At 45.3% G+C, this 26,584-nt stretch overlaps 1 protein-coding gene across 2 annotated transcripts; it reads left to right on the top strand.

Annotated features, from left to right (window-relative positions):
• Nucleotides 1-26,443, top strand: LOC111577603 (anion exchange protein 2-like). 2 transcript variants are annotated; one of them, XM_035954515.2, is made up of 21 exons: nucleotides 1-1,432; nucleotides 3,436-3,574; nucleotides 4,152-4,335; nucleotides 4,411-4,538; nucleotides 7,526-7,665; nucleotides 10,755-10,935; nucleotides 11,688-11,823; nucleotides 12,223-12,370; nucleotides 12,459-12,555; nucleotides 13,898-14,082; nucleotides 16,196-16,415; nucleotides 18,158-18,361; nucleotides 18,583-18,731; nucleotides 21,187-21,381; nucleotides 21,528-21,740; nucleotides 21,878-21,967; nucleotides 22,056-22,222; nucleotides 23,466-23,719; nucleotides 24,021-24,190; nucleotides 24,313-24,486; nucleotides 26,270-26,443. In XM_035954515.2, exons 1-21 carry the CDS (start codon nucleotides 1,412-1,414, stop codon nucleotides 26,348-26,350), a joined length of 3,276 nt encoding a protein of 1,091 aa, XP_035810408.1. In that variant the 5' UTR covers nucleotides 1-1,411; the 3' UTR covers nucleotides 26,351-26,443. The 2 variants fall into 2 exon arrangements, with proteins under 2 accessions (XP_035810408.1, XP_035810409.1); XM_035954516.2 differs by lacking the exons at nucleotides 1-1,432; nucleotides 3,436-3,574; nucleotides 4,152-4,335; nucleotides 4,411-4,538 and adding an exon at nucleotides 5,058-5,366.
• The last annotated feature ends 141 nt before the right edge of the window (nucleotides 26,444-26,584 follow it).

Here is a 26,584-nt window from a genome sequence, read left to right as displayed (position 1 = left end):
AGGATCTTCTCCTGAATGTTCTCCTGGATGTTCTCCTGGATGTTTTCCTGGATGTTCTCCAGGATGTTCTCCCAGATGTTCTCCTATTCTCCAGGATGTTCTCCCGGATGTTCTCCAGGATGTTTAACAGTTTTTTTACGGTGTAGATCAGCTGACAGTAAACTTCTGGCCTACAGAGCAGAACAAAGCCCAGTTTTAGCTGCAGGACTACTGGAGAACTGCGCTGCTGCTAGAACGGGAGGACGTGTTTAAATATGACATCATACAGTCTCTGTGCTCCTATTGGTTAGTGAAGCTCAGGTGTGAGGAAATGAGAATGTAAAAATAACAGTTTGTTTACAGGAAGTGAATGACAGAGCAGAAGTGACCTAAATAAAAAGTAAAAGTAAAAAAATAAGAAAACAATAATAATAATAAATAACAGTCAGACTACTGAAGGACACTGAGGCCCACTAGTGGAGAATTACACAGCAGCAGAAAACACAGAAGCAACCAACAGAAGGTCCGACCAGGCAGCAGAGAATAACACGTCAATAGAGAACATGATCTACAGAGCTAGGATCCACTGGTGAGAGGAACCAGGAACTACCAGAACGGTTCTATCAGAATAAACTCACGAAATAAGTTAGGAAGTATCAGGAACTGCTCTACCTGAAAATCAGCTGGCATTAAACCAGGAAAAGCACAAACTAAACCAACCAATCAGACGACTGAGACAGCTGCAATAACCAGAGCTGCAGTCCGGCTCTGGAGGAACGTCGCTGACAGGAAGAGAGAACTGGAGGTCCAGGGAGAGGCAGGAGCAGGTGGAGACCAGACTGGAAAGACCAGAACGAGAACTATCCAGGAACTACAAGAACCAGGAGAGCTGGACAGAACAGAGACTAACTGGTGGTTGTGGACGGTCCGGGTAGAAACTGCAGCCGGCATTTACGGTTGGAGAACGGTGATTGTTCAACAGAAGGACCCTCAGTGTCTCCATCAGGTTCCACACATGAACGGGTGAGATCTGTCAGAACTGAACCTACAGTGAACCAGAGAGGAGGTCTGATCTGCAGCTGTGAAAGCAGCAGACACGTTACTGAACCTGGAAGAACCTGGAAGAACCTCCACCTGTAGAACGTCTCACATTCCACATGCAGGGAACCCAGGAGGTTCTGTTAGATCTCTGATGCGTTACCAGATTAGAATGTGCCCAGACTTTAGGGATGTTCTCCACAGAAACCATCTACTGGGTCCATCAGGAATCATGGAACCGTTCTGAAGAACTTTGACTCGTTTTTAACGAGAAGCAAACGGCTGGTTCTAGATTTCATATGAACTGAGTTTGGAAGCTGCAGATCCATGTCTGACCTTCTGTGTTTGGTTCTCCAGGTTCTGCTGCCTGAACTCCTGCTGAACATCAGACCTCATGAGCCTCCACCAGAACTCGGTGGGTTCTCACAGATCAATAATCTATCAATGATCGTTTCCTCCTGGTGTTGAGATGTTCCTTCAGTTGAGTGAATTTTTAGTCATTTCTGATGTTTGAGTCGTTAATAATAATTACTGAGCCTCTTTTATCATTTTGGAGAATTCTTTAGTGACTTTGGACGTTTGTTCATCATCTTAGAGAACTTCCACAGCAGCTTAAACACGTTCTGGATAAATGTTGTGGCTGAGTTCATCTTACAGTGGGTACGGAAAGTATTCAGACCCCTTTAAATTTTTCACTCTTTGTTTCATTGCAGCCATTTGCTAAAATCAAAAAAGTTAATTTTATTTCTCATTAATGTACACTCAGCACCCTATCTTGACAGAAAAAAACAGAAATGTAGAAATTTTTGCAAATTTATTAAAGAAAAACTGAAATATCACACAGTCATAAGTATTCAGACCCTTTCCTCAGTATTGAGTAGAAGCACCCTTTTGAGCTAGTACAGCCATGAGTCTTCTTGGGAATGATGCAACAAGTTTTTCACACCTGGATTTGGGGATCCTCTGCCATTCTTCCTTGCAGATCCTCTCCAGTTCTGTCAGGTTGGATGGTGAACGTTGGTGGACAGCCATTTTCAGATCTCTCCAGAGATGCTCAATTGGGTTTAGTTCAGGGCTCTGTCTGGGCCAGTCAAGAATGGTCACAGAGTTGTTCCAAAGCCACTCCTTTGTTGTTTTAGCTGTGTGCTTAGGGTCATTGTCTTGTTGGAAGGTGAACCTTCGGCCCAGTCTGAGGTCCAGAGCACTCTGGAAGAGGTTTTCTTCCAGGAAATCTCTGTACTTGACCGCATTCATCTTTCCTTCAATTGCAACCAGTCGTCCTGTCCCTGCAGCTGAAAAACACCCCCATAGCATGATGCTGCCACCACCATGTTTCACTGTTGGGATGGTATTGGGCAGGTGATGAGCAGTGCCTGGTTTTCTCCACACATACCGCTTAGAATTAACGCCAAAAAGTTCAATCTTGGTCTCATCAGACCAGAGAATCTTATTTCTCATAGTCTGGGAGTCCTTCATGTGTTTTTTGGCAAACTCTATGCAGGCTTTCATATGTCTTGCACTGAGGAGAGGCTTCTGTCGGGCCACTCTGCCATAAAAGCCTGACTGGTGGAGGGCTGCAGTGATAGTTGACTTTGTGGAACTTTCTCCCATCTCCCTGCTGCATCTCTGGAGCTCAGCCACGGTGATCTTTGGGTTCTTCTTTACCTCTCTCACCAAGGCTCTTCTCCCACGATTGCTCAGTTTGGCTGGACGGCCAGGTCTAGGAAGAGTTCTGGTCGTCCCAAACTTCTTCCATTTAAGGATTATGGAGGCCACTGTGCTCTTAGGAACCTTGAATGCTGCAGAAATTCTTTTGTAACCTTGGCCAGATCTGTGCCTTGCCACAATTCTGTCTCTGAGCTCCTTGGGCAGTTCCTTCCACCTCATGATTCTCATTTGCTCTGACATGCACTGTGAGCTGTAAGGTCTTATATAGACAGGTGTGTGCCTTTCCTAATCAAGTCCAATCAGTTTAATTAAACACAGCTGGACTCCAATGAAGAAGTAGAACCATCTCAAGGAGGATCAGAAGAAATGGACCACAGGTGAGTTAAATATGAGTGTCACAGTAAAGGGTCTGAATACTTATGACCGTGTGATATTTCAGTTTTTCTTTTTTAATAAATTTGCAAAAATTTCTACATTTCTGTTTCTTTCTGTCAAGGTAGGGTGCTGAGTGTACATTAATGAGAAATAAAATAAACTTTTTTGATTTTAGCAAATGGCTGCAATGAAACAAAGAGTGAAACATTTAAAGGGGTCTGAATACTTTCCGTACCCACTGTAAGTCCGTAAAGTACCAGGAGCAGCAGGTTTGAAATAAATCCACCAGAAGTTCTCCGGTCTGGAGGTGTGCTGCAGGTTCCTCCTTGGTCTCCATCAGTGTGACTTTAATTTGAATCAGGTTCCTCTCTGCAGGCTCCTTGCTGCCTCAGTGATGAAGAAGACGAAGATCTCAACAAAGCGTTTGATGTTCCAGGTTTCCAGCAGATCCTTCATCCTGCAGCTCGCAGCCCTCCGGAGAAACATCGGGTTCTGGATGAGCAGGACATCGAAGGTGAGATGTTCCCAGAAAAACCCAGTCAGTTCCTCAGGAGGTTCTTGGAGGAGATGGGGGTCCAGGAGGTTCTTCTTGAAGACATGAAGGAAGTTTCAGGGATTCCTAAGACTAGATGGTTCCTCACATTCCTGCTGGTGGTCTTGTGGACAGCGTGAGGTCCATTAGAGGGTTTGAGGAGATTCTGAGAACGTTCTTTAGGTCTTTGAATAAATTTTATGGATTCTTTGCTAATCTAGGAGAGCAAAGACCAAGAAGGTCTCACAGGTGTGAAATCTTTTCTCTGCTTTGGTTCCAGAAGGTTCCACAGGTCTTATCTGGGCCTCTATTGAAGACCTAATGGATATTTAAGGAAAGTTCTAGTAACCCTCTAAGAGCCACCTCTGCTGCGAGGAATGAAAAGAGACCCTGAAATGAACCTCTAGTTGATTTTCAGTTCTCTAAAGAGGTTCTAGTGTTCTCTAAAGTGGTTCTAGTGTTCTCTAAAGTGGTTCTAGTGTTCATTATTTAGTGATTAGTCATTAAATGACCTCCACTCGTGGTTCCTCCTGAATAACTTCTGGTTCTCCGGCTGCAGAGCACCGTCACTCCTCCCTCCACGTCCATCATCCTCTTTCCAAGCCGCTTGCCGACAGCAGGAGGAAAAGAACCAATGAGGGGAGGAGGGAGGACAGGGGAGGCTCCGCCCCCAACGCCACAGCCACCATAGAAGAAGACGAGGAGGAGGCGTTCGCTGACGGAGAGGAGGGCTGGACCTCCAGGTGAGTCGCACCTGTCCTGGCTCACCTGGGTATTTGATTTTCTGGATTTGAACCTGTGACTCCTCCCCCTCACAGTGACACGCCCACCTTCTCATCCAGTCACGTCGGCCTCTCACCTGGTCACACCGTGACGACAACCGTTCCCCCTGACGATGCCGACGAGGATGAGACTCTGGCGTCAGTCGACCTGGATGGCATCAAGAGTCAGTAGGCTGCTCAGAACCAGCAGAACCTTCATGTATCTGAGGGAACGTAGAACTTCAACATATAAACCTCACACAGCTCACTGCTAGTCAGGCTGTAAACTCTAGAGGTTCTATATCTACACAAATGTAACTCCTTAAATGTTTCTGTGCTGTTTTACATGCTGAATATCTAGACGTTAGCGTGTGTGTGTGTGTGTGTGTGTGTGTGTGTGGGTTTGTGTGTGTGTAGCTGTGTGAGTGTGTGTGTGTGTGTGTGTGTGTGTGTGTGTGAGTGTGTGTGTGTTTGTGTGTGTGTAGCTGTGTGAGTGTGTGTGTGTGAGTGTGTGTGTAGCTGTGTGCAGGTGTTCTGTGAGTCAGTCATAAATCAGTGAAGCTGTGATCTGTCCAGCTCCTTATTTGCTGCCAATCGGCTGTGTTAGCATGCTAACATGCTAAGCTAGCATGTTAGTGAATGGTAAACAGTGTGGTTAGCCTCAAGGCAGCAGATCCTCCTGGAGGTGGAAGCAGCTGCAGAGTTCTGGACGTCAGTCTGACCTCCGGGAGGAACTTTTCCCAGCATGCACCGGGACACTCGGCATCCTGAAGGAATTCTGTCCCAGATGAAAGAGTTTTCTGTCAACCATGTGACTGAAGCTGCTGCTGACCTGAACACAATGCTGCCACCTCCCACTGCCTCTGTCTATTGTTACTGTGGGGTTCGGGTCCGGTCCTGGTCCTGGTCTGGTCTGGTTCTGGTTCTGGTCCTGGTCTGGTCCTGGTCTGGTTCTAGTTCTGGTCCTGGTTCTGGTTCTGGTCTGGGATGTTTGAGGCTGAAGGCTGATCTCAGTGAGTAGCTGCTGTTTCTTTACAGACTTTTCATCTGCAGCTCACCTGGAAAGATAGTTTGAACTCAGACTTTTAGTTAAGAACATGTCAACGTGCCCAGAGTTAAGGTTAGTAAGGTTCGTTTAAGTATGGTTAGTAGGGTTAGTGGGGTTAGTGTTAGTGTTAGCAGGGTTAGGGTTATTAGGGTTAGTAGCATTAGTAGGGTTAGGTTTAGTAGGGTTAGTGTTAGTAGCATTAGTGTTAGTAGGGTTAATGTTAGCAGGGTTAGGGTTAGTAGGGTTAGTAGAGTAAGTAATATTGAGTCAGGTTGGTGTTTATACATTCTGCTGTATATTTAATGAGATAAGAGCTCATCTGTAGATGTAATTAAAAACAGAGTTGTCTTCACGTCAAAGACCAGCTGGAAAAGCTTCCTGATGATGTTTTTTGTGCTCTGAAGACTTTCTGTTGATGAGGTTTCAGTGAGTTTGATCTGTTCTCCTGCAGCCACAGATTAGAACCACAGAACCTGTCAGCTGTTGTCGTCACACGTTCTCTTTCATGCGTATGAAACCTGCAGTCCTGAAAACATGGAGGTCAGTCGTATTTGTGAACATCACGTGCAACTCCGCGAGAAGATTCCAGAAATCAAAGAATCAGAAACAGCAGAGGAACATGTGAGCTGATTTTCTGGTTGTCTTTTACTTTGAAGAGCACTGAGCAGGCTGTGACGCACTGCAGGAACATGTTAAAGAACACATTGTTGGTCTGTTGTGTTGTTCTCTGCAGTTGTGACACTGTTTGTGTTGATGCTGGAGTCAGAGCCTCATGTTACCTGCAGCAGGTGGAGGTCAGCTGACTCACTGCTGGAAGGTGATTGGCTGTTTCCAGAAAAGAAGAAAAGAGGGTTAGGGAAAAGAAAATCACATTTTACTTGAAACCTGAAGCTTCAGAAGGAAACACACGTGTGTGTGTGTGTCTGTGTGTGTGCGTGTGTGTGTGTGTGTGTGTGTGTGTGTGTGTGTGTGTGTGTGTGTGTGTGTGTGTGTGTGTGGCTCTGATTGGATATCAGTCTCTTGTGTTCTTGTTCTCCATTGGAGCCTGACATCCTGTTAAGCAGCAGAAAGTTCCCGTGAGACCCTGACAGTTTGTTCACCTGTGAAGACACTCACCTGGTCACAGGTAGCTCAGGTGAACCTGCAGCAGATTCAAACTGTTTATAGGTGATCGGCGTTTGTGTGTGTTTTTGTGGCTGCTTGTCTCTGAACTGATTTGTGGTCAGTTTGTGTCTCTGCTGCTGTTTCTGTCTAACATGGTGTCAATTTGGAGTCAGCTCCCAGTAAAGATTCAGTAAACGTCCAGTAAACATTCAGTAAACATTCAGTTAACCTCTAGTAAATGTCCAGTGAACGCTCAGTAAACATCCAGTAAATGTTCAGTAAACGTTCAGTAAACGTCCTGTAAATTTTCAGTAAACGTCCAGTAAATTTTCACTAAACGTTCAATAAACATTCAGTTAACGATCAATAAACATTCAGTCAACATCCAGTAAATGTCCAGCAATTTTTCACTAAACATTCAGTAAACGTCCAGTAAGCGTTCAATAAACATTCAGTAAATATCCAGTAAACGTCCAGTAAATTTTCAGTAAACGTTCAGTAAATGTCCAGTAAACGTCCAGTAAACGTTCAGTAAACGTCCAGTAAATGTCCAGTAAACGGTCAGTAAATGTTCGATAAATGTTCAGTAAACATCCAGTAAACGTTCATTAAAAATCCAATAAACATTCAGTGAACGTCCAGTAAACGTTCAGTAAACATTCAGTAAATGTCCAATAAACGTTCAGTAAACGTTCAGTAAACATCCAGTAGATGTTCAGTAAATGTCCAGTAAATGTTCAGTCAATGTTCAGTAAACATCCAATAAACATTGAGTAAACATCCAGTAAACATTCAGTAAACGTCCAGTAAATGTTCAGTAAATGTTCGGTAAATGTTCCATAAATGTCCAGTAAACAGTCAGTAAACGTTTATATAATGTAAATAATAACCTCCATCAGGTTGATGTTTTTGGCAGCTTTATTTTGTGAGGTTGATAAACTGAGCTGAATAAAAAGTGTTGTTGGGAGGAGACAGAAATGATCTCTGGTCTGACCCTGTTGTGATGCTCCGCCCCTTCAGGTCACAGATTGGATGATGTTCCTGCGGTTCGACGTCACCTGGTGAGGCGGAGCTCCAGAGGCCCGACTGTTCACGTCAGCAAAGATCAGCTGAGCAGTTGGACGAACCAACACCTGCAGCCGGACCGAACACCTCACGAGGTCAGAGGGCGGAGCTACGGAGGCTGCAGTATTAACACATTAACACAGGCTCCACCCACATGCCACCTCATCACGCCATGTCAGTGCAGTGTGATGAAACTCTGACACAAAACTAGAAATGGCTCATTTCATCTGAAACCAATCAAATGTGAAAAAGTTACTAATACTAATGAGTCCAGAATGACATGAAATTTTGTCCTAAATGGCTCAAAAATGATCCCAAAGACAAATAAATGATCCAGAATATGAGAAAAGATCCAAGTTGACATAAAACTTGTTGAAAATGACAAGAAAATTGTCCAAAATAAGTCTGAATTCACTCAAATTATTCAAAAATGATCCAAACTGACTGATGATTTGCAGAATGACACAAAATTAGTCCATGATGCTTCAAAAATGATAGAAAATGGTTCAAAATTTGTGCAAAATAATTCCAAAATTATCCAGAATTACAGAAAATTAGTTGAAAATGGCATGAAAATTTACGTAAGTTGCTTGAAAATGATCCAATTTCTGAGTCAACAGTTGAATAAAAATATAGAATAAAATGGTTCTGATCAGAAACAGTGTTCAGACTGAGACACCTTGATGGATTTAAAATTGATCTGGTGTCAGTTTTTACCAGAACTCAGATGTGTTCATTATTAAAGATTGGTCAAGTTACATGAAACTTGGCTTAAAATCACTCAAAAATTGTCCCAAATTTTTCAATACTTGTCAAAAATGGCTCAAAAACTGTTCAAAACAACAAAAGACATCCAAAATTACACTAAATTGTCCCAAAATTATGAAAAATTTGTCCAAATAATGACAAAAATCTACCAAATTGACTCAGTATTTCCCCAAATTATTCCAAAAATGTTCAAAAGAACCTGAAATTTGTCCTAAATAAATCCAAAATTGTCCAGAATTGTTCAAATCTGGATGATCTTTAGACTGTGACACCTGGATGGATTTAAACTGACCTGGTGTCAGTTTCTACCAGAACTCAGATGTTTCTACTCCTAAATGTCATGGTTCTATCTGCTGGACTGATGAAGTTCTGAGGATCAGAAATGATGGGAAAAGTCCATTAAAAAGTTATAAATCTGGTCCCACCTCTGTGGTCCTCTGGAAATATTCTCAGTCTGAAGGTAGAACTCTGATCATTGATGAAGTTCCAGGAGGTTGGTCGGTGTTTGGTCAGAACTATTAGAAGATGGAAGAAGAAATCAGGATGATCTAGAAAGAGGACTCACTCAGAGGGAAAATCTTCCTCTCATATCCTGTGAAATGCAGAAACAACATGAACGTTCTTGTGCTTTCTAGAACAGTTTAATCTCATTAATTAACCAATCTTTTTGAGCGTCTTTCGGTTCCAGAGTTCAGTTGTGGTTCCATTGGTTTGTTCTGTTCCTGTCCTCAGACTGTGAACATTATTTTCAGGGTTTGGATTCAGGAAACAGAAACTCAGAGTTTACATTTGATCAGCATTACAATAAGACTCAGAAAATAATTTACTACTGCTAAAGCTGCATCTGAGAACACCTGGAGAACACTGAAGAGTTCCTGGAGAATACCTGAAGAGTACCTGGAGAGTACCTGGAGAATGCCTGGAGAACACGTGGACAATACCTGGAAAACACCTGGATGCACCGAAATGTAATTCATGAATTACGGTCGACTAGGTTCCTTAGCTTCTGTGGTTCTCTTTAAAAAAAAACAATTTAATTGTCCAAAGACACGAAAGATGAGCTGCAGGTTAATCCAGGTGGGATTGAACAGGTGAGTGCATGAAGGCTTAGGTAATGAGAGAGACAGGTGGAGTCAGGTAGGAGGAGTCAGAGCAGGTAAGGTGCAGGTGGGCTTCTCTCTGGGCTCAGTCTGCTCTGGTCTCCAGGATGATCGGTTTGGACCTGAAGAATCGGCACCTTCAGGTAGATTTATCTCAGGTTCACTCACCTGAGTTAGTCTCTGCTCTGCTTTTCCTCATTTAGCCTGTTTCTGACTGAACTCCTTTATCCTGGGTTAGCCTGGTCTGTCCTGGTCTATCCTGGGTTAGTCGGGTCTGTCCTGGTCTATCCTGTCTATCCTGGGTTAGCCTGGGCTGTCCTGGGTTAGTCTGGTCTATCCTGGGTTAGCATTGTTTAGTCTGGGTTAGTCTGGTATATCCTGACTTATCCTGGTCTATCCTGGGTTAGCATGGTTTAGTCTGGGTTAGTCTGGTATATCCTGACTTATCCTGGTCTATCCTGGGTTAGTCTGGTCTATCCTGGGCTAGTCTGGTCTGTCCTGGGTTAGTCTGGTCTATCCTGGGTTAGTCTGGTCTGTCCTGGGTTAGCCTGGTCTGTCCTGGGTTAGTTTGGTCTGTCCTGGGTTAGCATGGTTTAGTCTGAGTTAGTCTGGTATATCCTGATTTATCCTGGTCTATCTTGGGCTAGTCTGGTCTATCCTGGGTTTGTCTGGTCTGTCCTGGGTTAGTCTGGTCTATCCTGGGTTGGCATGGTTTAGTCTGGTATATCCTGGTTTACTCTGGTTTATCAGGTCTATTCTGGGTTAGTCTGGTCTGTCCCGGGTTAGTCTGGTCTGTCCTCGGTTAGCATGGTTTAGTCTGGGTTAGTCTGGTCTGTCCTGGTTTACTCCAGTTTATCCTGGTTTACTCTGGTTTATCCTGGGTTGGTCTGGTCTATTCTGGGTTATCCTGGTCTATCCTGGGTTAGCATGGTTTAGTCTGGGTTAGTCTGGCATATCCTGATTTACCCTGGTCTGTCCTGGTTTACTCTGGTTTATCCTGGTTTACTCTGGTTTATCCTGGTTTAGTTTGTTTTTTTCTGGTTTATCCTGGTTTAACTTTAGCCTGGCATTCTCTGCTATGTAGTTCCTCTGGTGTGGAGGTCTTTTCTTCTGATACTTGGAGCTCCTTGATGGTCCTGGAAGCAGCAGGTTTTCTCACTATGAGGTCCATTTACTATCTCCTGGAGCTTTCAGTCTCAGTCCCTGGTCTTCATCAACAGCTGGCAGGTGGACCAGCTTTCAGACGTCCTGATGGGTCCGTCCTGATGGTTCTGTCCTGATGGTTTCATCCTGATGGTTCTGCTTGTGCTGGTCAGGTGTTCGTGGAGCTGAACGAGCTGGTGATCGACCGGAACCAGGAGCTGCAGTGGAGGGAGACGGCCCGCTGGATCAAATTTGAGGAGGAGGTGGACGAGGAGACGGAGCGCTGGGGACGGCCTCACATCGCATCGCTGTCCTTCCGCTCACTGCTGGAGCTCCGCAAAACCATCTCCCACGGTGAGGGTCCGACCCAAAACCACAGATCCACCACCACAGATCCACCTCCACAGGTCCACCTCCACAGATCGAAACCCACAGATCGAAACCCACAGATCAAACATCTTTCATAATTTCTGTAGTTTTTAGAACTAAAATGTTGAATGTGTTTTCTATTGATCTAATCTAATGATTTTTAATAATATCCTTCAATGTTCTCTTTAAATGAAGGCTTAAAGGTGTAATTCTGTAAATGTCTGTATTCAGTAGTCTAATAACAGCTATTTTACACCCAGCTGCCTGAATATTATTAATACAGTTTATTTACTGTCCACATTTTGCCCTGTGATTGGTCCTATCCTTCATGATGATGGAAATAATGTCATCACTGAGGATAATGATGATGACATTACTGTGACAATGACGCCACTGTAGGGATGATGTCACTGTCTTGACTGAAATCCAGGCGGTTTACTGTCCTCCACCTGATATCCTGATCTGTTCCCCTCACCCTGAGGGCCGATCTCACCTTGTTCTGACAGACTTAAAGGACCTTCTGTCTCCAATTGTTCTGACAGAGTTAAAGAACCTTCTATCCACCTGGTCCTGACAGAGTTTCCTCCTGCTTAAAGGACCTTCTATCCAGCTGGAGCTGCTCACAGGAACCTCTGGATCTGATGGTTTCTCTGTATAGGGCCTTCAGAATGACGTGTTGTGAATGGCGCTGTATAAATAAAGTTGATGGTGCTGATGTGGTGTTGCCGTGGTTACAGGTGCCGTGCTGCTGGACCTGAAGCAGACGACTCTGCCGGGCATCGCTCAGCAGGTGGTGGAGCAGATGGTGATCTCCGACCAGATCAGAGCTGCAGACCGAGCCAACGTGCTGAGAGCGCTGCTGCTGCGACACAGGTTCACCCATTATCAATAATCAATAAACCCTCTCCTAGAGCCAATAATCAATCAGATCCCCCTAAACCAGTTTTTCCTGATATCTGATAAAAGAGTAAAATATTGATCTGAATGTTGTGTTTCCGTGAATATTGATGAGTTTAAAGTTTTTCTGTGTTTAGATCTGATCGGTGATCTACAGATCTATAATCTACAGATCTATAATCTACAGATCTATTAACCCCTGGAGACACCTGGACAGGTTCTGGCTGTAGAACCTGTTCAGAACCTTCCAGGTTTGGTTTGACTGTGTTCCTCCTGGTTCTGCTCTAGAGAACCGGAGCTCTGTTGGTTCCTGTTCCTGAAGAAGCTTTTCTTCATTCCAGCTGTTCTATGATCAGGTTCTTCTTGTGTCCTCAGCCACCCCAGCGATGAGAAGGACCACAGTTCCTTCAGCAGGAACATCTCTGCTGCCAACATGGCTGCCCTGATGGACAGACACAACGGCCAATCAGAGCCCTGCAGCTACTCAGCCAATGACAGAGAGGCTGACGGAGACAGCGGCAAGGTAAGGAGGAACGGGTGGAGCTCCTGGTGCAGCCAGGTGAGGCTGTACAGGTATCCAGGTAGACCTTCTGACTGTGTTCTGTGTGCAGAAAGATCCTCCACCATTCTGCCACTCCAGATCCAAACATGAAGTGAAGCTGATGGAGAAGATTCCAGAGAGAGCCGAGGCCACCGTTGTTCTCGTAGGTACGCAGCAGCTCACCTGTCAGGAGTCTTCTTCACAGCGCTGTCACTGAAGAACAATTTCTAGTTCCACAAAGCACCTTTCAGCAAGAGGTTCTTTAAAAAAACACATTTCTCCCACTGGTTCTTTACAGAACTCCAAAAGTTCCTCAGACAAACATTTATGTCTTCAGACGGTTCTCTAGAGAATCTGTAAATGTTCCTCAAAGAATCATAAGCATGGTTCCTTTAGGCACCACAAATGGTGTTCCTAAGAGCTTTATCCAAAATAGGTACTTCAAGGAATCATTTTCCAGACAGTTCTCTGTGGAACCACATGGTTCTACTTTGATGACATAACCTGATGATCATTTCAATCATTTCTGAGCAAAAAAGTCGAATGCCAGAACCTGCAGCGTTTCTGAGTTCCTTCCACTGTGACCCTCCTCTTCTCCCATCCCTCTACTTCTCTACCTCTACCCCTCTACCTCTATTCCTCTACCTCTATTCCTCTACCTCTATTCCTCTACCTCTACCCCTCTACCCCTACCTCTCTACCTCTATCTCTCTATCTCTTCTGTCCCTCTCTACCCTCCTTCCACCAGCAGATGGGTTCCCCCACATAAAGATCTAGGTTCTGCTCCAGGTTTCTTCCTGTTAAAGGGTGTTTTTCTGCCACTGTCTCCTTTGGGCTGCTCATGGGGTTCATATGGGTTCTGGAAAGTGTCTTGAGACAATCTGACCTGTAATTGCCGCTATATAAATAAAATTGAATTGAATATTTTGGGTTCTGGAAGAAAAGGAAGAATCTTTTAAGGAACCACATAAAATAAGAACATCCCCTAAATAAAGAGGTTCTTCAGTTGTTAATGGCAACCAGAGAACCTTCTGAGGAACCATCATTTTTCTGAGAGTGTATTCAAGAACAGGGCTGACCAGTGGATCAGTGGTTAGCTCTATCACCTTACAGCCAGAAGATCACTGGTTCATGTCCCGGCCTCCCTGGGATCTTTCTGTATGGAGTCTCCATGTTCTCCCTGCTGGGTTCTCCAGGTTCTCCCACAGTCCAGAAACATGCTGAGGTTCATCAGTGATTCTAAATCATCTGTAGGTGTGAATGTTTGTCTCTATGCAGCCCCATGATAGGCTGTTACCTGTCCAGGTGAACCTTCACCCTCAGTCAGCTGGGATAGGCTCCGCCCCCCATGACCCTAATGAGGATTAAGTGGTGTAGATGATGGATATTTGAGAACATCTCAGTGATGGATAGTTAGCTGTGGAACATGGAGATCAGATGTTCTGCTCAGACCTTCTTCACCTGCTCCAGTGTTCTCAGGATTCAGTGTTCCCTCTGCTGTGTCTGCAGGCAGCGTGGACTTCCTGGACCAGCCCTCCATGGCGTTCGTTCGGCTGCAGGAGGCGGTTCTGCTGGAGTCCGTGTTGGAGGTTCCCATCCCTGTGAGGTTCCTGTTCCTCCTGTTGGGTCCGCCCACCGCCAACATGGACTACCACCAGATCGGACGCTCCATCTCCACGCTCATGTCAGACAAGGTGAGATGTGCAGATGTCTGCTTTGTGGTTCTTCTGTTCCTTCAGAACGTTCTATAGCTGCTGTCTGGTTCCTCTGTTCCTTCAGAATGTTCTATAGCCGCTAGGGTTGCCACCTTTCAGAAATGAAAATAAAGGACGGCTCCTCGGGGCCACAGTTCAGTAACGTTGGAAAGATATTCACAGATTCGGACTTCCAGCATCAATAACTCATTAGATATATGTTGTCAAAACATAAACGGTGCCTCTTTTCCATCATTATAAGGTACACAATGTGCTACTTGATGAAACTGGGCTTGTAGCATATTGTGTACCTACAGAGAACAAGATTGAAGTTACTGAATATTTGTCTCTCTTTACTGTTGCAGTGGTTTTGCAGTTTGCAGACGGATCCTGTTCACTCCATAGACACCAATGTTATTCCTGTAGCTTGAAAGACAGCTACTTTTGATAAAACTGGGCTTGTAGCACATTGTCTGCCTTGCAACAATGGGAAAGAGGCACCGTTTATGTTTTGACAACCTATATCTAACGAGTTATTGATGCTGGAAGTCCCAATCTGTGAATATCTTTCCAACTTTACTGAACTTGGGGCCACTACCACCTAAGGAGTGATATATTTAATTTTGAAAAAAGCATTTAGCCATACTTAAAGCTTTAAGTGCTTTATTAACACGGACCTAAAAATTTTGTATTGTTTTATTATCACAGGTTCTGCCTGAACAGAAGTGGCATTATTTTAAACAGTGAAACCAAACTAATGAAATGTAATGACCAACCAGTGAGCAATGCTGGATTCTGCAAAAACATAAACAACTGAATGCAGAGAACTGCACAAAGAAATTCTACTGACATTTTTTCCCATTTAAATCTTATCTTAACACAGTTAATGTATTAACTTATTTATGTGTATGCATGTATTTATTGATTTATTTAGTACCGTTAACATATCAGAGTTCTGAGTTTTTCTTTAGATAGGCAAAGGCCATTTATTGATTACATATTGTCTATTATATAAATGTGTATTAAAAACTAAAAGGCATTAAAAAAATACTAAACAACTTAGGCATTTATTGAGTCACTAAAATACTGTAGAGTACAGACCACATCAGCATGATTCTAAGCATCCTCTGGTAAATGAACAACCAGATACTGATGTCTCTCACCATATGGACTTCAGGAGATGATTAGATGATGATAAACTGTGACCTACTGGTTGGATTCTCTCTGTTCTCATGTTTCTTACATGTTGGTCTCCTGATGCTGCCTTACTTCAGCCAGTCCATGAGCAACACAGAACACAGTTTGCCTTTTACCCACTGCCAGGGGTTCCAGTCTTCCCACTCACATCTGTACATTTGCAAACGTTTTTGCTTCTGTGGACGTGGTGGAGTTTCGGGTGTAGACATTTTTAAACACGTGGGTGCAGCGTGATCTGCTGGACCTGGCATCGGGTCCTTGCTACGTGGGTCCTACGAAGTTTAAATTGGCTGCCCTTAGTATTTCCTGTGTTTTACTTTGTTCCTTGATGAGTGTGTGACAGACGTGTACGGGGCGTTTATGAAAATACAGAACAATTTGCGTCCCGTATTGATTCAATACGGGACGCAACAATTGATTGTGAAATAAAGGACGATTCCGTATTTTAAGGGATGGGTGGCAACCCTAATAGCCACTGTCTGTTTTATGTAAAAGGTCTAAAAGCTGAACTTGGGTGGTGTTTAGACGTGAATGAAGTCTTTTTAGATATTCTGTTGTCGTGTTTTCAGGTTCTAGGGGGAGGTGGAGAGTGGGAACTTCACATTGGCCCATAGATACACCATAAACACAATAAAGTGTTCACGTTCTTTCATTCGGTTCTGTTGTAAAAGGTCTGAAAACTTGTCTGGAGGAATTAGAAAATGTTCTGGCTCATTTTGGACACATTTGTGATGGAGGTGCACTTTACAGATGGAACAGTGTTCTGGTTCTTGTTCCTTCAGCAGCAGAAGTGTTTTTAAACAATGAAGCATTTAAATAGATTATCAAAGACCCTAAAACACAGATAGAACCAGTAAATGTTCAGGGTCTGGGTTCTTTCACTGTGTTGATGGGATCCTGATGTTCTGTCTCTCAGCTCTTCCATGAGGCGGCCTACGAAGCCGACGGCCGCCACGACCTGCTCACTGCCATCAACCGCTTCCTGGACTGCAGCGTGGTGCTGCCGCCGTCAGAGGTGGGCGGAGACCAGCTACTGCACTCGGTGGCTCAGTTCCAGAGAGAAATCCTGAGGAAGAGGGAGGAGGAGCAGAGCGGCAAGCTGCAGGAGAAGAAGAGCAGCACTCAGCAGGATCCAGGTGAGTCCTCAGGTAGCAGAATGGAGAAAGTGTCAGATAGGGTTAGGGTCAGCTTTCATCATCTGGGCTCTGAACTCCACACTCTGGATCTAAATGGAACAATCCAGATGTTCTCTAAGTTCAGACTTCCAGCTTTAATCTGAGTATTTCCATCCTTACCAGGTGACTGGTGGAGGAGCTACAACACAATCTAGATGTTCTCCACCTTTATAAGAACCACAAGTCACTGGATGAACTATCATAGTCATAAATCACATAGTCACTTTGAACATTTGATTTCCTGAAGTGTGGAACCCATAGATATCTCCAGGGTTTGGTTCCTGGTGATGTTCTACCAGACCTACTGTTGCTGTCTGCACTTCCTGCTGGTTCTTGGAGCATTTTCCCCTCAGGTCTGTCTTCAGCAAGCAGTTGAACTGGAGTCAGGTCAAGAGACTGACTCGGCCTCTGCAGAACATTCTACTTCTCTAGTTTCTTACACACCCACACCATGATACTACCACCGCCATGCTTCACTGATAAGGTAACCATGATACTACATCTACCATGCTTCACTGATGAATCCATGATACTACCACCACCATGCTTCACTGATGAGCTGGTATCTTTGGATCTTGAGCAGTTCCTTCCCTCCTCCAGATTCTTCTCTTCCCATCATTCTGGTCCATGTAGATCTTTGTCTCATGTGTCCACAGGATGTTCCAGACTTGCTCAGGCTCTCTCAGATGTTTTTTGATAAACTCTAATCTGGTCTTCCTGTTTTTGAGACTCACCAATGGTTTCTACCTTGTGGTGAACCGTCTGGATTCACTCTTGTCAAGTCTTCTCTTAGTTGTTGACTAAGAGAAGACCTCCTGGAGAGTCTCCTGGATCTGGCCAGCTGTTGTGAAGGGTTCTTCTTGACCAGGGAAAGGATTCTTCTGTCATCCACCACTGGTTTTCTTGATCTTCTGGATCTTTTGGTGTTACTGAGCTCACCAGGTGGTTCTTTCTTTATAAGAATGAACCAAACAATTTGTTTGTCCTCACCTAATGTTCTGTTTGTTTGGATCTTCCAGTCTAATGACAGCTTCCTTCACTGATAGTGATGCTCTTTGGACTTCATATGGAGAGTTGACCTCATCAGATTCCAAACCTGAAATGAACTCTAGACCTTGTAGATGAAATAATGAGGGAATAACTCACACCTGTCCCTGGATCAGCTGAGCAGCCAAATGTCCCATGACTTTCAGTCCCCTGAAAAGGTGGAGAACATCTAGAATGTGTTGTAGCTCCTCCATCAGTCACCTGGTGAGGATGTAAATACTCAGATTAAAGCTGAAAGTCTGACCTTAAAGCACATCTGGATTGTTCCATTTAGGTCTAATGTGGATCAGAGCCCAGATGTGAAACCTGGGTCACTGTCCAGATATTTATGGATCTGACTGGATATCTGGGTTTTGTCTGACTCCAGAGTAACTTGTCATTTTGGACACTTTTGACATCATTTTTGATTTTTTTTTTTCATTTTAGAAACGTTTTGAGTCAGTTTGGGTCAGTTTTAAGCCTTTTTGGACAAATCTTCAGTGATTTTTATCTTTGTCATTTTGAACACGTTTCTGTCAGAGGTGGAGAGTTTAAAGTTAGAACGACTGCTCTAACTGCTAGGTGGATGTGTTTAACTCACTAAATATCCAACATTTTAAAGTTTAAGTACATTTAAAACGTGGCCTCTGAGACTTTAAAGAGTTCTTCTCCTCCAGATCCTCTCGTTCCTTCCAAATCGGCTGACGAGCCTCTGAGGCGTTCAGGTCGTCTGTTCGGAGGTCTGATCAGGGACGTGATGCGGCGCTACCCTCAGTACCTCAGCGACATCCGGGACGCCCTCAACCCTCAGTGCATGGCCGCCATCATCTTCATCTACTTCGCTGCGCTGTCGCCTGCCATCACCTTCGGAGGACTGCTGGGTGAGTCAGAGCAGGACAAGTAGCAGCCGGGAGGAGGCGCTAGTCATACGCAGACGGTCAGATGTTAACCTGCGTGTTGCAGTGATGAAGGTTGTGTCTGGGTGGGGCAGTAGAATCTCACCTGGGGGCATTAGACAGCCCAGAATTTATCCCGGTGTAGAATCAGCTGAAGAAAAGGCCCCTTAAGATCGCTGCCTGTGAGTCATGTGATCTCCGTCCAGGTGAGAAGACGGAGGGTCTGATTGGTGTGTCGGAGCTGATTGTTGCCACGGCGATGCAGGGCATCGTGTTCAGTGTGTTGGGAGCTCAGCCTCTGCTGGTGATCGGCTTCTCAGGACCACTGCTGGTGTTTGAAGAGGCCTTCTACACCGTGAGCTCACCTGTCTACACACACCTGTCTGCACACACCTGTCTGCACACACCTGTCTACACACACCTGTCTACACACATACCTGTCTACACACACACACCTGTCTACACACATACCTGTCTACACACATACCTGTCTACACACACACCTGTCTACACACACACCTGTCTACACACACCTGTCTACACCCATACCTGTCTACACACATACCTGTCTACACACACACCTGTCTACACACACACCTGTCTACACACACACACCTGTCTACACACATACCTGTCTACACACACCTGTCTACACACATACCTGTCTACACACACCTGTCTGCACACACCTGTCTACACACATACCTGTCTACACACATACCTGTCTACACACACCTGTCTACACACACACACACACCTGTCTACACACACACACCTGTATACACACACACACCTGTCTACACACACACACCTGTCTACACACACACTTGTCTGCACACACACACCTGTCTGCACACACACACACCTGTCTACACACATCTGTCTACACACAAACACCTGTATACATACACACACCTGTCTACACACACCTGTCTACACACACACCTGTCTGCACACACACCTGCCTACACACACCTATCTACACACACACCTGCCTACACACACCTGTCTACACACACACCTGTCTACACACACCTGTCTGCACACACACCTGTCTACACACACCTGTCTGCACACACACCTGTCTACACACACCTGTCTACACACACCTGTCTACACACACACACCTGCCTACACACACCTGTCTACACACATACCTGTCTACACACACCTGTCTACACACACACCTGTCTACACACACACCTGTCTACACACACCTGTCTACACACACACCTGTCTACACACACCTGTCTACACACACACCTGTCTACACACACCTGTCTGCACACATACCTGTCTACACACACCTGTCTACACACACACCTGTCTACACACACACCTGTCTACACACACCTGTATACACACACACCTGTCTACACACACACCTGTCTACACACACCTGTCTACACACACACCTGTCTACACACACACCTGTCTACACACACCTGTCTACACACACCTGTCTACACACACACCTGTCTACACACACACCTGTCTACACACACCTGTCTACACACACACCTGTCTACACACACCTGTCTACACACACACCTGTCTACACACACACCTGTCTACACACACCTGTCTACACACACCTGTCTACACACACACCTGTCTACACACACCTGTCTACACACACACCTGTCTACACACACACCTGTCTACACACACACCTGTCTACACACACACCTGTCTACACACATACCTGTCTACACACACACCTGTCTACACACACACCTGTCTACACACACACCTGTCTACACACACCTGTCTACACACACACCTGTCTACACACACACCTGTCTACACACACCTGTCTACACACATACCTGTCTACACACATACCTGTCTACACACACACCTGTCTACACACACACCTGTCTACACACACCTGTCTACACACATACCTGTCTACACACATACCTGTCTACACACATACCTGTCTACACACACACCTGTCTACACACACACCTGTCTACACACACCTGTTTACACACATACCTGTCTACACACACACCTGTCTACACACACACCTGTCTACACACACACCTGTCTACACACATACCTGTCTACACACACCTGTCTACACACACACCTGTCTACACACATACCTGTCTACACACACCTGTCTGCACACATACCTGTCTGCACACATACCTGTCTACACACACACCTGTCTACACACACCTGTCTACACACATACCTGTCTACACACATACCTGTCTACACACACACCTGTCTACACACACCTGTCTACACACATACCTGTCTACACACATACCTGTCTACACACACACCTGTCTACACACACCTGTCTACACACACCTGTCTACACACACCTGTCTACACACACACCTGTCACACTCTCTGGCGTGCCTCACATGTAGAGCTAATAGGACCAGTGTTGGGTTCAGTCTGAAGTTCTCCAGCTGTGGAACCAGAACATCATGAGGAGAACTCAGAGATGTGTTCTAGAAGTTAGAACGATGGAAACCAGAAGAAACAACTCGTTTTTTGATCTTTGTTTCTTTGAATCAATGTGTCCAACGTGCTCCTGGTGGGATTTTATGTCTCCTTCTTGTTTGTTAGTTTTTATTTCATTCACTGACAAAAGAAAAAAACAAAAACCACTTCAATACAACACAGAAACAAAAGTTTCCAAACTTGTGAATGAAAGTCCTGTCCTGTATTTCCATTTCAGCTGTCAGAGTTTGATTTGTTCAGTTTTTTTAAATCTGACGATCCTTCACACCCTTCACCTCCTGCCCTCCATACAAACCCCTGCTGAGGACCTCTGTATTCCTGTGCAGTTCTGTAAAGACAATGGCATCGAGTATCTGACGGGTCGGGTTTGGATCGGCTTCTGGCTGCTGCTCATCGTTGTCCTGACCGTCGCCTTTGAGGGAAGCATCCTGGTTCGCTTTGTTTCCCGCTTCACCCAGGAGATCTTCTCCTTCCTCATCTCCCTCATCTTCATATATGAGACCTTTGCCAAGCTGGTCAAGGTGAGTCCAGAGCTCAGCTGCCTGTCTGGTGACGTTACCATGGCGATGTGTTTTAGGAATGTGGATCTCATGCTAAAACAAGCGTTCCTCCTGTGGCTCAATGCTGAACCACTGTGAGCTTTTTCTTCTTCACTGGTGTTTTCCAGATCTTTCAGGAGCATCCTCTCCAAAACTGCTACCATGGAAACAACATCACATCTCCGTCTCTGTGCAACTTCACCTCTATGGCCGCCGGGAATCCTGGGAAGGTGGTTGGAGAGCCGAACACGGCGCTGCTGTCGCTAGTCCTCATGGCGGGAACATATTTCATCGCTTTCTACCTGCGCAAGTTCAAGAACAGCTCCTTCTTCCCTGGAAAGGTCAGTGCACACAGGTACAGGTATGTACAGGTAGATACAGGTACAGGTAGATACAGGTACAGGTATGTACCTGGTTGTACCTGTATGTACAGGTACATGTTTGAGCAACGTGTGAGCAGGTGTTCTGTGTGTTTCAGCTCCGGAGGATCATTGGAGACTTCGGCGTCCCCATTGCGATCCTCATCATGGTGCTGGTGGACTACAGTGTGGAGGACACCTACACTCAGGTGAGGGCGGAGCTTGTTTTACATGAACAGAACCGCATGCTTAGGTGGGATCAGACAGATGAAGTACTCTCTTCCTATTGGCTCACAGAAACTGAGCGTGCCCAGTGGATTCTCTGTGTCCAGTCCGGAGAAGCGTGGTTGGCTGATCTCTCCTCTGGGCTCAGACGGCCAGTTTCCAGTTTGGATGATGGGCGCCAGCATCCTGCCGGCCATCCTGGTCTTCATCCTGATCTTCATGGAGTCCCAGATCACAGCGTACGGCCCTTTAGTCTTCACCTGGAACCTGAAACCAAACCAGGACGTGGTGGACTCGGTTCATTAGTCCTGGTTGTCAGACTTGTCTTTACATGATCTTGACTTTGGACTCACTGTCTTGAAGCTACTTGGTCTTTCCTTACATTTTACTTGGGACTTGGTCTTGAGTAGACCCTTAGTCTCAGCTCTTGCTCTGGACTGTTCTGTCTCGTAGTTTGACTCTCTGTCCTGACTTGTAGTTTGACTCTCTGTCCTGACTCGTAGTTTGACTCTCTGTCCTGACTCGTAGTTTGACTCTCTGTCCTGACTCGTAGTTTGACTCTCTGTCCTGACTCGTAGTTTGACTCTCTGTCCTGACTCGTAGTTTGACTCTCTGTCCTGACTTGTAGTTTGACTCTCTGTCCTGACTCGTAGTTTGACTCTCTGTCCTGACTCGTAGTTTGACTGTCCTGACTCGTAGTTTGACTCTCTGTCCTGACTCGTAGTTTGACTCTCTGTCCTGACTTGTAGTTTGACTGTCCTGACTCGTAGTTTGCCTCTCTGTCCTGACTCATAGTTTGACTCTCTGTCCTGACTCGTAGTTTGACTCTCTGTCCTGACTCGTAGTTTGACTCTCTGTCCTGACTCGTAGTTTGACTCTCTGTCTGACTCATAGTTTGCCTCTCTGTCCTGACTCGTAGTTTGACTCTCTGTCCTGACTCGTAATTTGACTCTCTGTCCTGACTCGTAGTTTGACTCTCTGTCCTGACTCGTAGTTTGACTCTCTGTCCTGACTTGTAGTTTGACTCTCTGTCCTGACTCGTAGTTTGACTCTCTGTCCTGACTCGTAGTTTGACTGTCCTGACTTGTAGTTTGACTCTCTGTCCTGACTCGTAGTTTGACTCTCTGTCCTGACTCGTAGTTTGACTGTCCTGACTCGTAGTTTGCCTCTCTGTCCTGACTCGTAGTTTGCCTCTCTGTCCTGACTCGTAGTTTGACTCTCTGTCCTGACTCGTAGTTTGACTCTGTCCTGACTCGTCGTTTGACTCTGTGTCCTGACTCGTAGTTTGACTCTCTGTCCGACTCATAGTTTGCCTCTCTGTCCTGACTCATTGTTTGACTCTCTGTCCTGACTCGTAGTTTGACTCTCTGTCCTGACTCGTAGTTTGACTCTCTGTCCGACTCGTAGTTTGACTTGGTTTTGACTCTTCTGCTGATGACTGTGTGATCTTGTGTTGATCCTGGTCCTCCGTCTGTCCCTCAGGCTGATCGTCAGTAAGAAGGAGAGGATGCTGGTGAAGGGAACTGGTTTCCACGTGGACCTGTTAATCATCGTGGTGGTGGGCGGAGTCTCGGCGCTGTTCGGGTTGCCATGGTTATCAGCCGCCACGGTTCGGTCGGTCACCCACACCAATGCCCTGACCGTCATGAGCAAAGCTGTCGCCCCTGGAGACAAACCTCGCATCCAGGAAGTCAAGGAGCAGCGGGTGACAGGTTTCCTGGTGGCAGTTCTAGTGGGTAAGATCTCTGATGGGCTGATGTGGTCTATGGTGGTCTGATGTGGTCTCTGCTGGTCTGATGTGGTCTGTGATGGTCTAATGTGGTCTCTGACGGTCTCATGTGGTCTGTGATGGTCTGATGTGGTCTGTGATGGTCTAATGTGGTCTCTGATAGTCTGATGTGGTCTCTGACGGTCTCATGTGGTCTGTGATGGTCTAATGTGGTCTCTGATAGTCTGATGTGGTCTCTGACGGTCTCATGTGGTCTGTGATGGTCTGATGTGGTCTGTGATGGTCTGATGTGGTCTCTGGTCCTGCAGGTCTGTCCATCGTGATTGGGGACGTCCTGCGTCAGATCCCCCTGGCGGTGCTGTTTGGGATCTTCCTCTACATGGGGGTCATGTCCCTGAACGGGATCCAGCTCACCGAACGCCTCATCCTGCTGCTGATGCCCCCGAAGTACCACCCCGACCACAGCTACGTCCGCAAGGTGAGTCCCCGAATTGGACAGGCACGCCTGGACAGGTACGCCTGTCGCCTTGGTAACAAACCAGCCTGCAGCTCTACTTTGGTTTTAGCTCCTGTCTCACCTGCGTCTTCGTTGTCTCACAGGTGCGAACGCTGAGGATGCACCTCTTCACTGTTGTCCAGCTCACCTGTCTGTCTCTGCTGTGGGTTGTCATGGCGACAGCGGCAGCACTAGCGTTCCCCTTCATGCTGCTGCTGACCATTCCGGTGAGGATGCTGCTGCTGCCCCGCCTCTTCAGCGACCGCGAGCTGCAGAGCGTGAGTCCCGCCTTCACAATGACATCATGCTGACATCACACTGACATCATCAGACACGTATAATGTGACCTGACAGGTGAACACGTAGCTCTGCCCTGCAGCTGCTGTCACATGTTTAATGACATCACAGCACCACTAAAGCCCCACCTGAAGGAGGCGCTGCTGTCAAATAAAAACATTTATCTTCCAGAGAATAGACAAATATTTATCTTTTGGGAACAAAAAAATAAACAAATATTTGTCCTCAGGAAAATGAAAACAAACAACACAAAGATCCAAACACAGGTTAAAGGCGGTAAATGGAGCTGAACTGATTCTGTCCAGAGGAGACACAGAAGAACCAAAACAGAACCAAACATTCTGTTTATTTATGATCCAGCAGAACGTCAAAAAAACTATAAAAGAACCAAAACTCCTGATAGTTTTTATGACAGAGATTCAATGATTCCTCTTAGAGCAGAGCTGTGTTCTGTTGGTCTCTGAATGTTCTGATCCGATAATCTAAGTGGGTCAGACCCAGTACCGGTTCTGTAGAACTTTGAACACAGTCTGAAGTGAAGCTTCTCATTCACAGATAGCAGCAGCAGAACTCTGGGACTGAAGGATTTTTACACATTTCAGCTCCAATATTCCTGAAAAATATCAAACCCAAAATGACAGCAAAGCTTGGTCAGAACTTTGGTCTCCAGGTTCTGATCCATCAGGCAGTAAAATGAAACATCCACAAAAATCCAAATTTCAAAACAGAACGGGACTGATTCTAATCACGTTAGTCCGAACTATTGTCTCTGAGTTTGTTTCATATCTGAGCTCAACAACACTTGATGATCAATGATCCAACATGGATCTAACAGCAGCTGGAATATCTGTTCACCTCAGACAGGTCAGCTGTTTATCAGCTGTTCATCTGCTGTTCATCAGCTGCAGCTAAATACTGAACTTTCACTTTGACTGTTTCATAAATCAAAGATAAATTGAGCTGTTGGTTCTTTGCACTCTTTGATCAGCTGCTGTTAGTTTCTGATGTTTTCTACATCACTGATCAATATCAGGTTCTACTGCGGTTCTACAGCACTGAGGGTTCCTGTCTGACTGCAGGAACGTTAGCAGAACAGTTGTAGAACATTAGTAGAACATCAATAGAGCAGTACCAGAACATTAGTAGAACAGTACCAGAATATTAGTAGAACATTAGTAGAACAGAAATGAACATTTGTAGAACATTAGTAGAACATCAGTAGAACCGTTCCAGAACATTAGTAGAACAGTACCAGAACACTAAAAGTACATTAGTAGAACATTAGCAGAACTTGTTCTTTAGAAGTGATGCAAAAGTTGGTTGACTATAGCTCAGAACTAGAAGACGTTCTCAACACGTATCAGTCATAATCCCTCTACCTCTACCTCTCTACCTCTTCTGTCCCTCTCAACCCGCCCGGCCAGCAGCAGATGGGTTCCCCCACTTAAAGAGCCGGGTTCTGCTTGAGTTTTTTTTTTTTACTGTTAAAGGGTGTTTTCCTGCCACTGTCACCTTTTGGCTGCTCTGGGTTCATATGGGTTCTGTAAAGCGTCTTGAGACAATTTGACTGTAATTGGTGCTATATAAATAAAATTGAATTGAAAAGTAATTAAATACGACCCATAATAATAATTATAATAATAACAACAAAAACAAAAATACTAATAATAATCAGTCCTCATGCAGGTCCATATAAACACACACGAATGACTAAACAGAAAATGAAGAGAAGCATTAATCTGGTGAACCTGTCTTTACCTGCAGCTGGACGCTGATGATGCGGAGCCTCACCTGGAGGAGAGGGAGGGGCAGGACGAGTACTCTCAGCTGCAGATGCCCGTGTGACCCAGCAGCTGCCAGCTGATTGGTGGAGCTCGTTTTCAAACTGTTCCACTCGCTGAAAACGTTCTATCAGTAAAAGCAGCTCTTATCCTGAAAGTGGTTTCTTGTCGTCATTTATCTGCTTCTCAGGGAACATTTACTGTTCTGGAAACACGTCCAGCACCATTCATCTAAACACACTTCTATTTTTCAAGAACATAAAAACCCAGGAACCACCACGTCTCCTCAGATGTTAAA

The sequence above is a fragment of the Amphiprion ocellaris genome, chromosome 10 (genome assembly GCF_022539595.1).
Source record: "Amphiprion ocellaris isolate individual 3 ecotype Okinawa chromosome 10, ASM2253959v1, whole genome shotgun sequence".
Lineage (NCBI taxonomy): Eukaryota > Metazoa > Chordata > Actinopteri > Pomacentridae > Amphiprion > Amphiprion ocellaris.
Note: the sequence above shows the minus strand (reverse complement) of the source record. Positions and strands in the feature narration are given on the sequence as shown.

What these genes read in the sequence shown, in the direction of transcription:
- LOC111577603 (XM_035954515.2), top strand. Translation starts at nt 1,412, where the DNA reads ATGAGCCTCCACCAGAACTCG. An exon ending in CTGACGGAGACAGCGGCAAG is followed by an intron (nt 12,371 to 12,458) that starts GTAAGGAGGAAC and finishes TTCTGTGTGCAG; the next exon opens with AAAGATCCTCCACCATTCTG. An exon ending in CCACGCTCATGTCAGACAAG is followed by an intron (nt 14,083 to 16,195) that starts GTGAGATGTGCA and finishes TCTGTCTCTCAG; the next exon opens with CTCTTCCATGAGGCGGCCTA.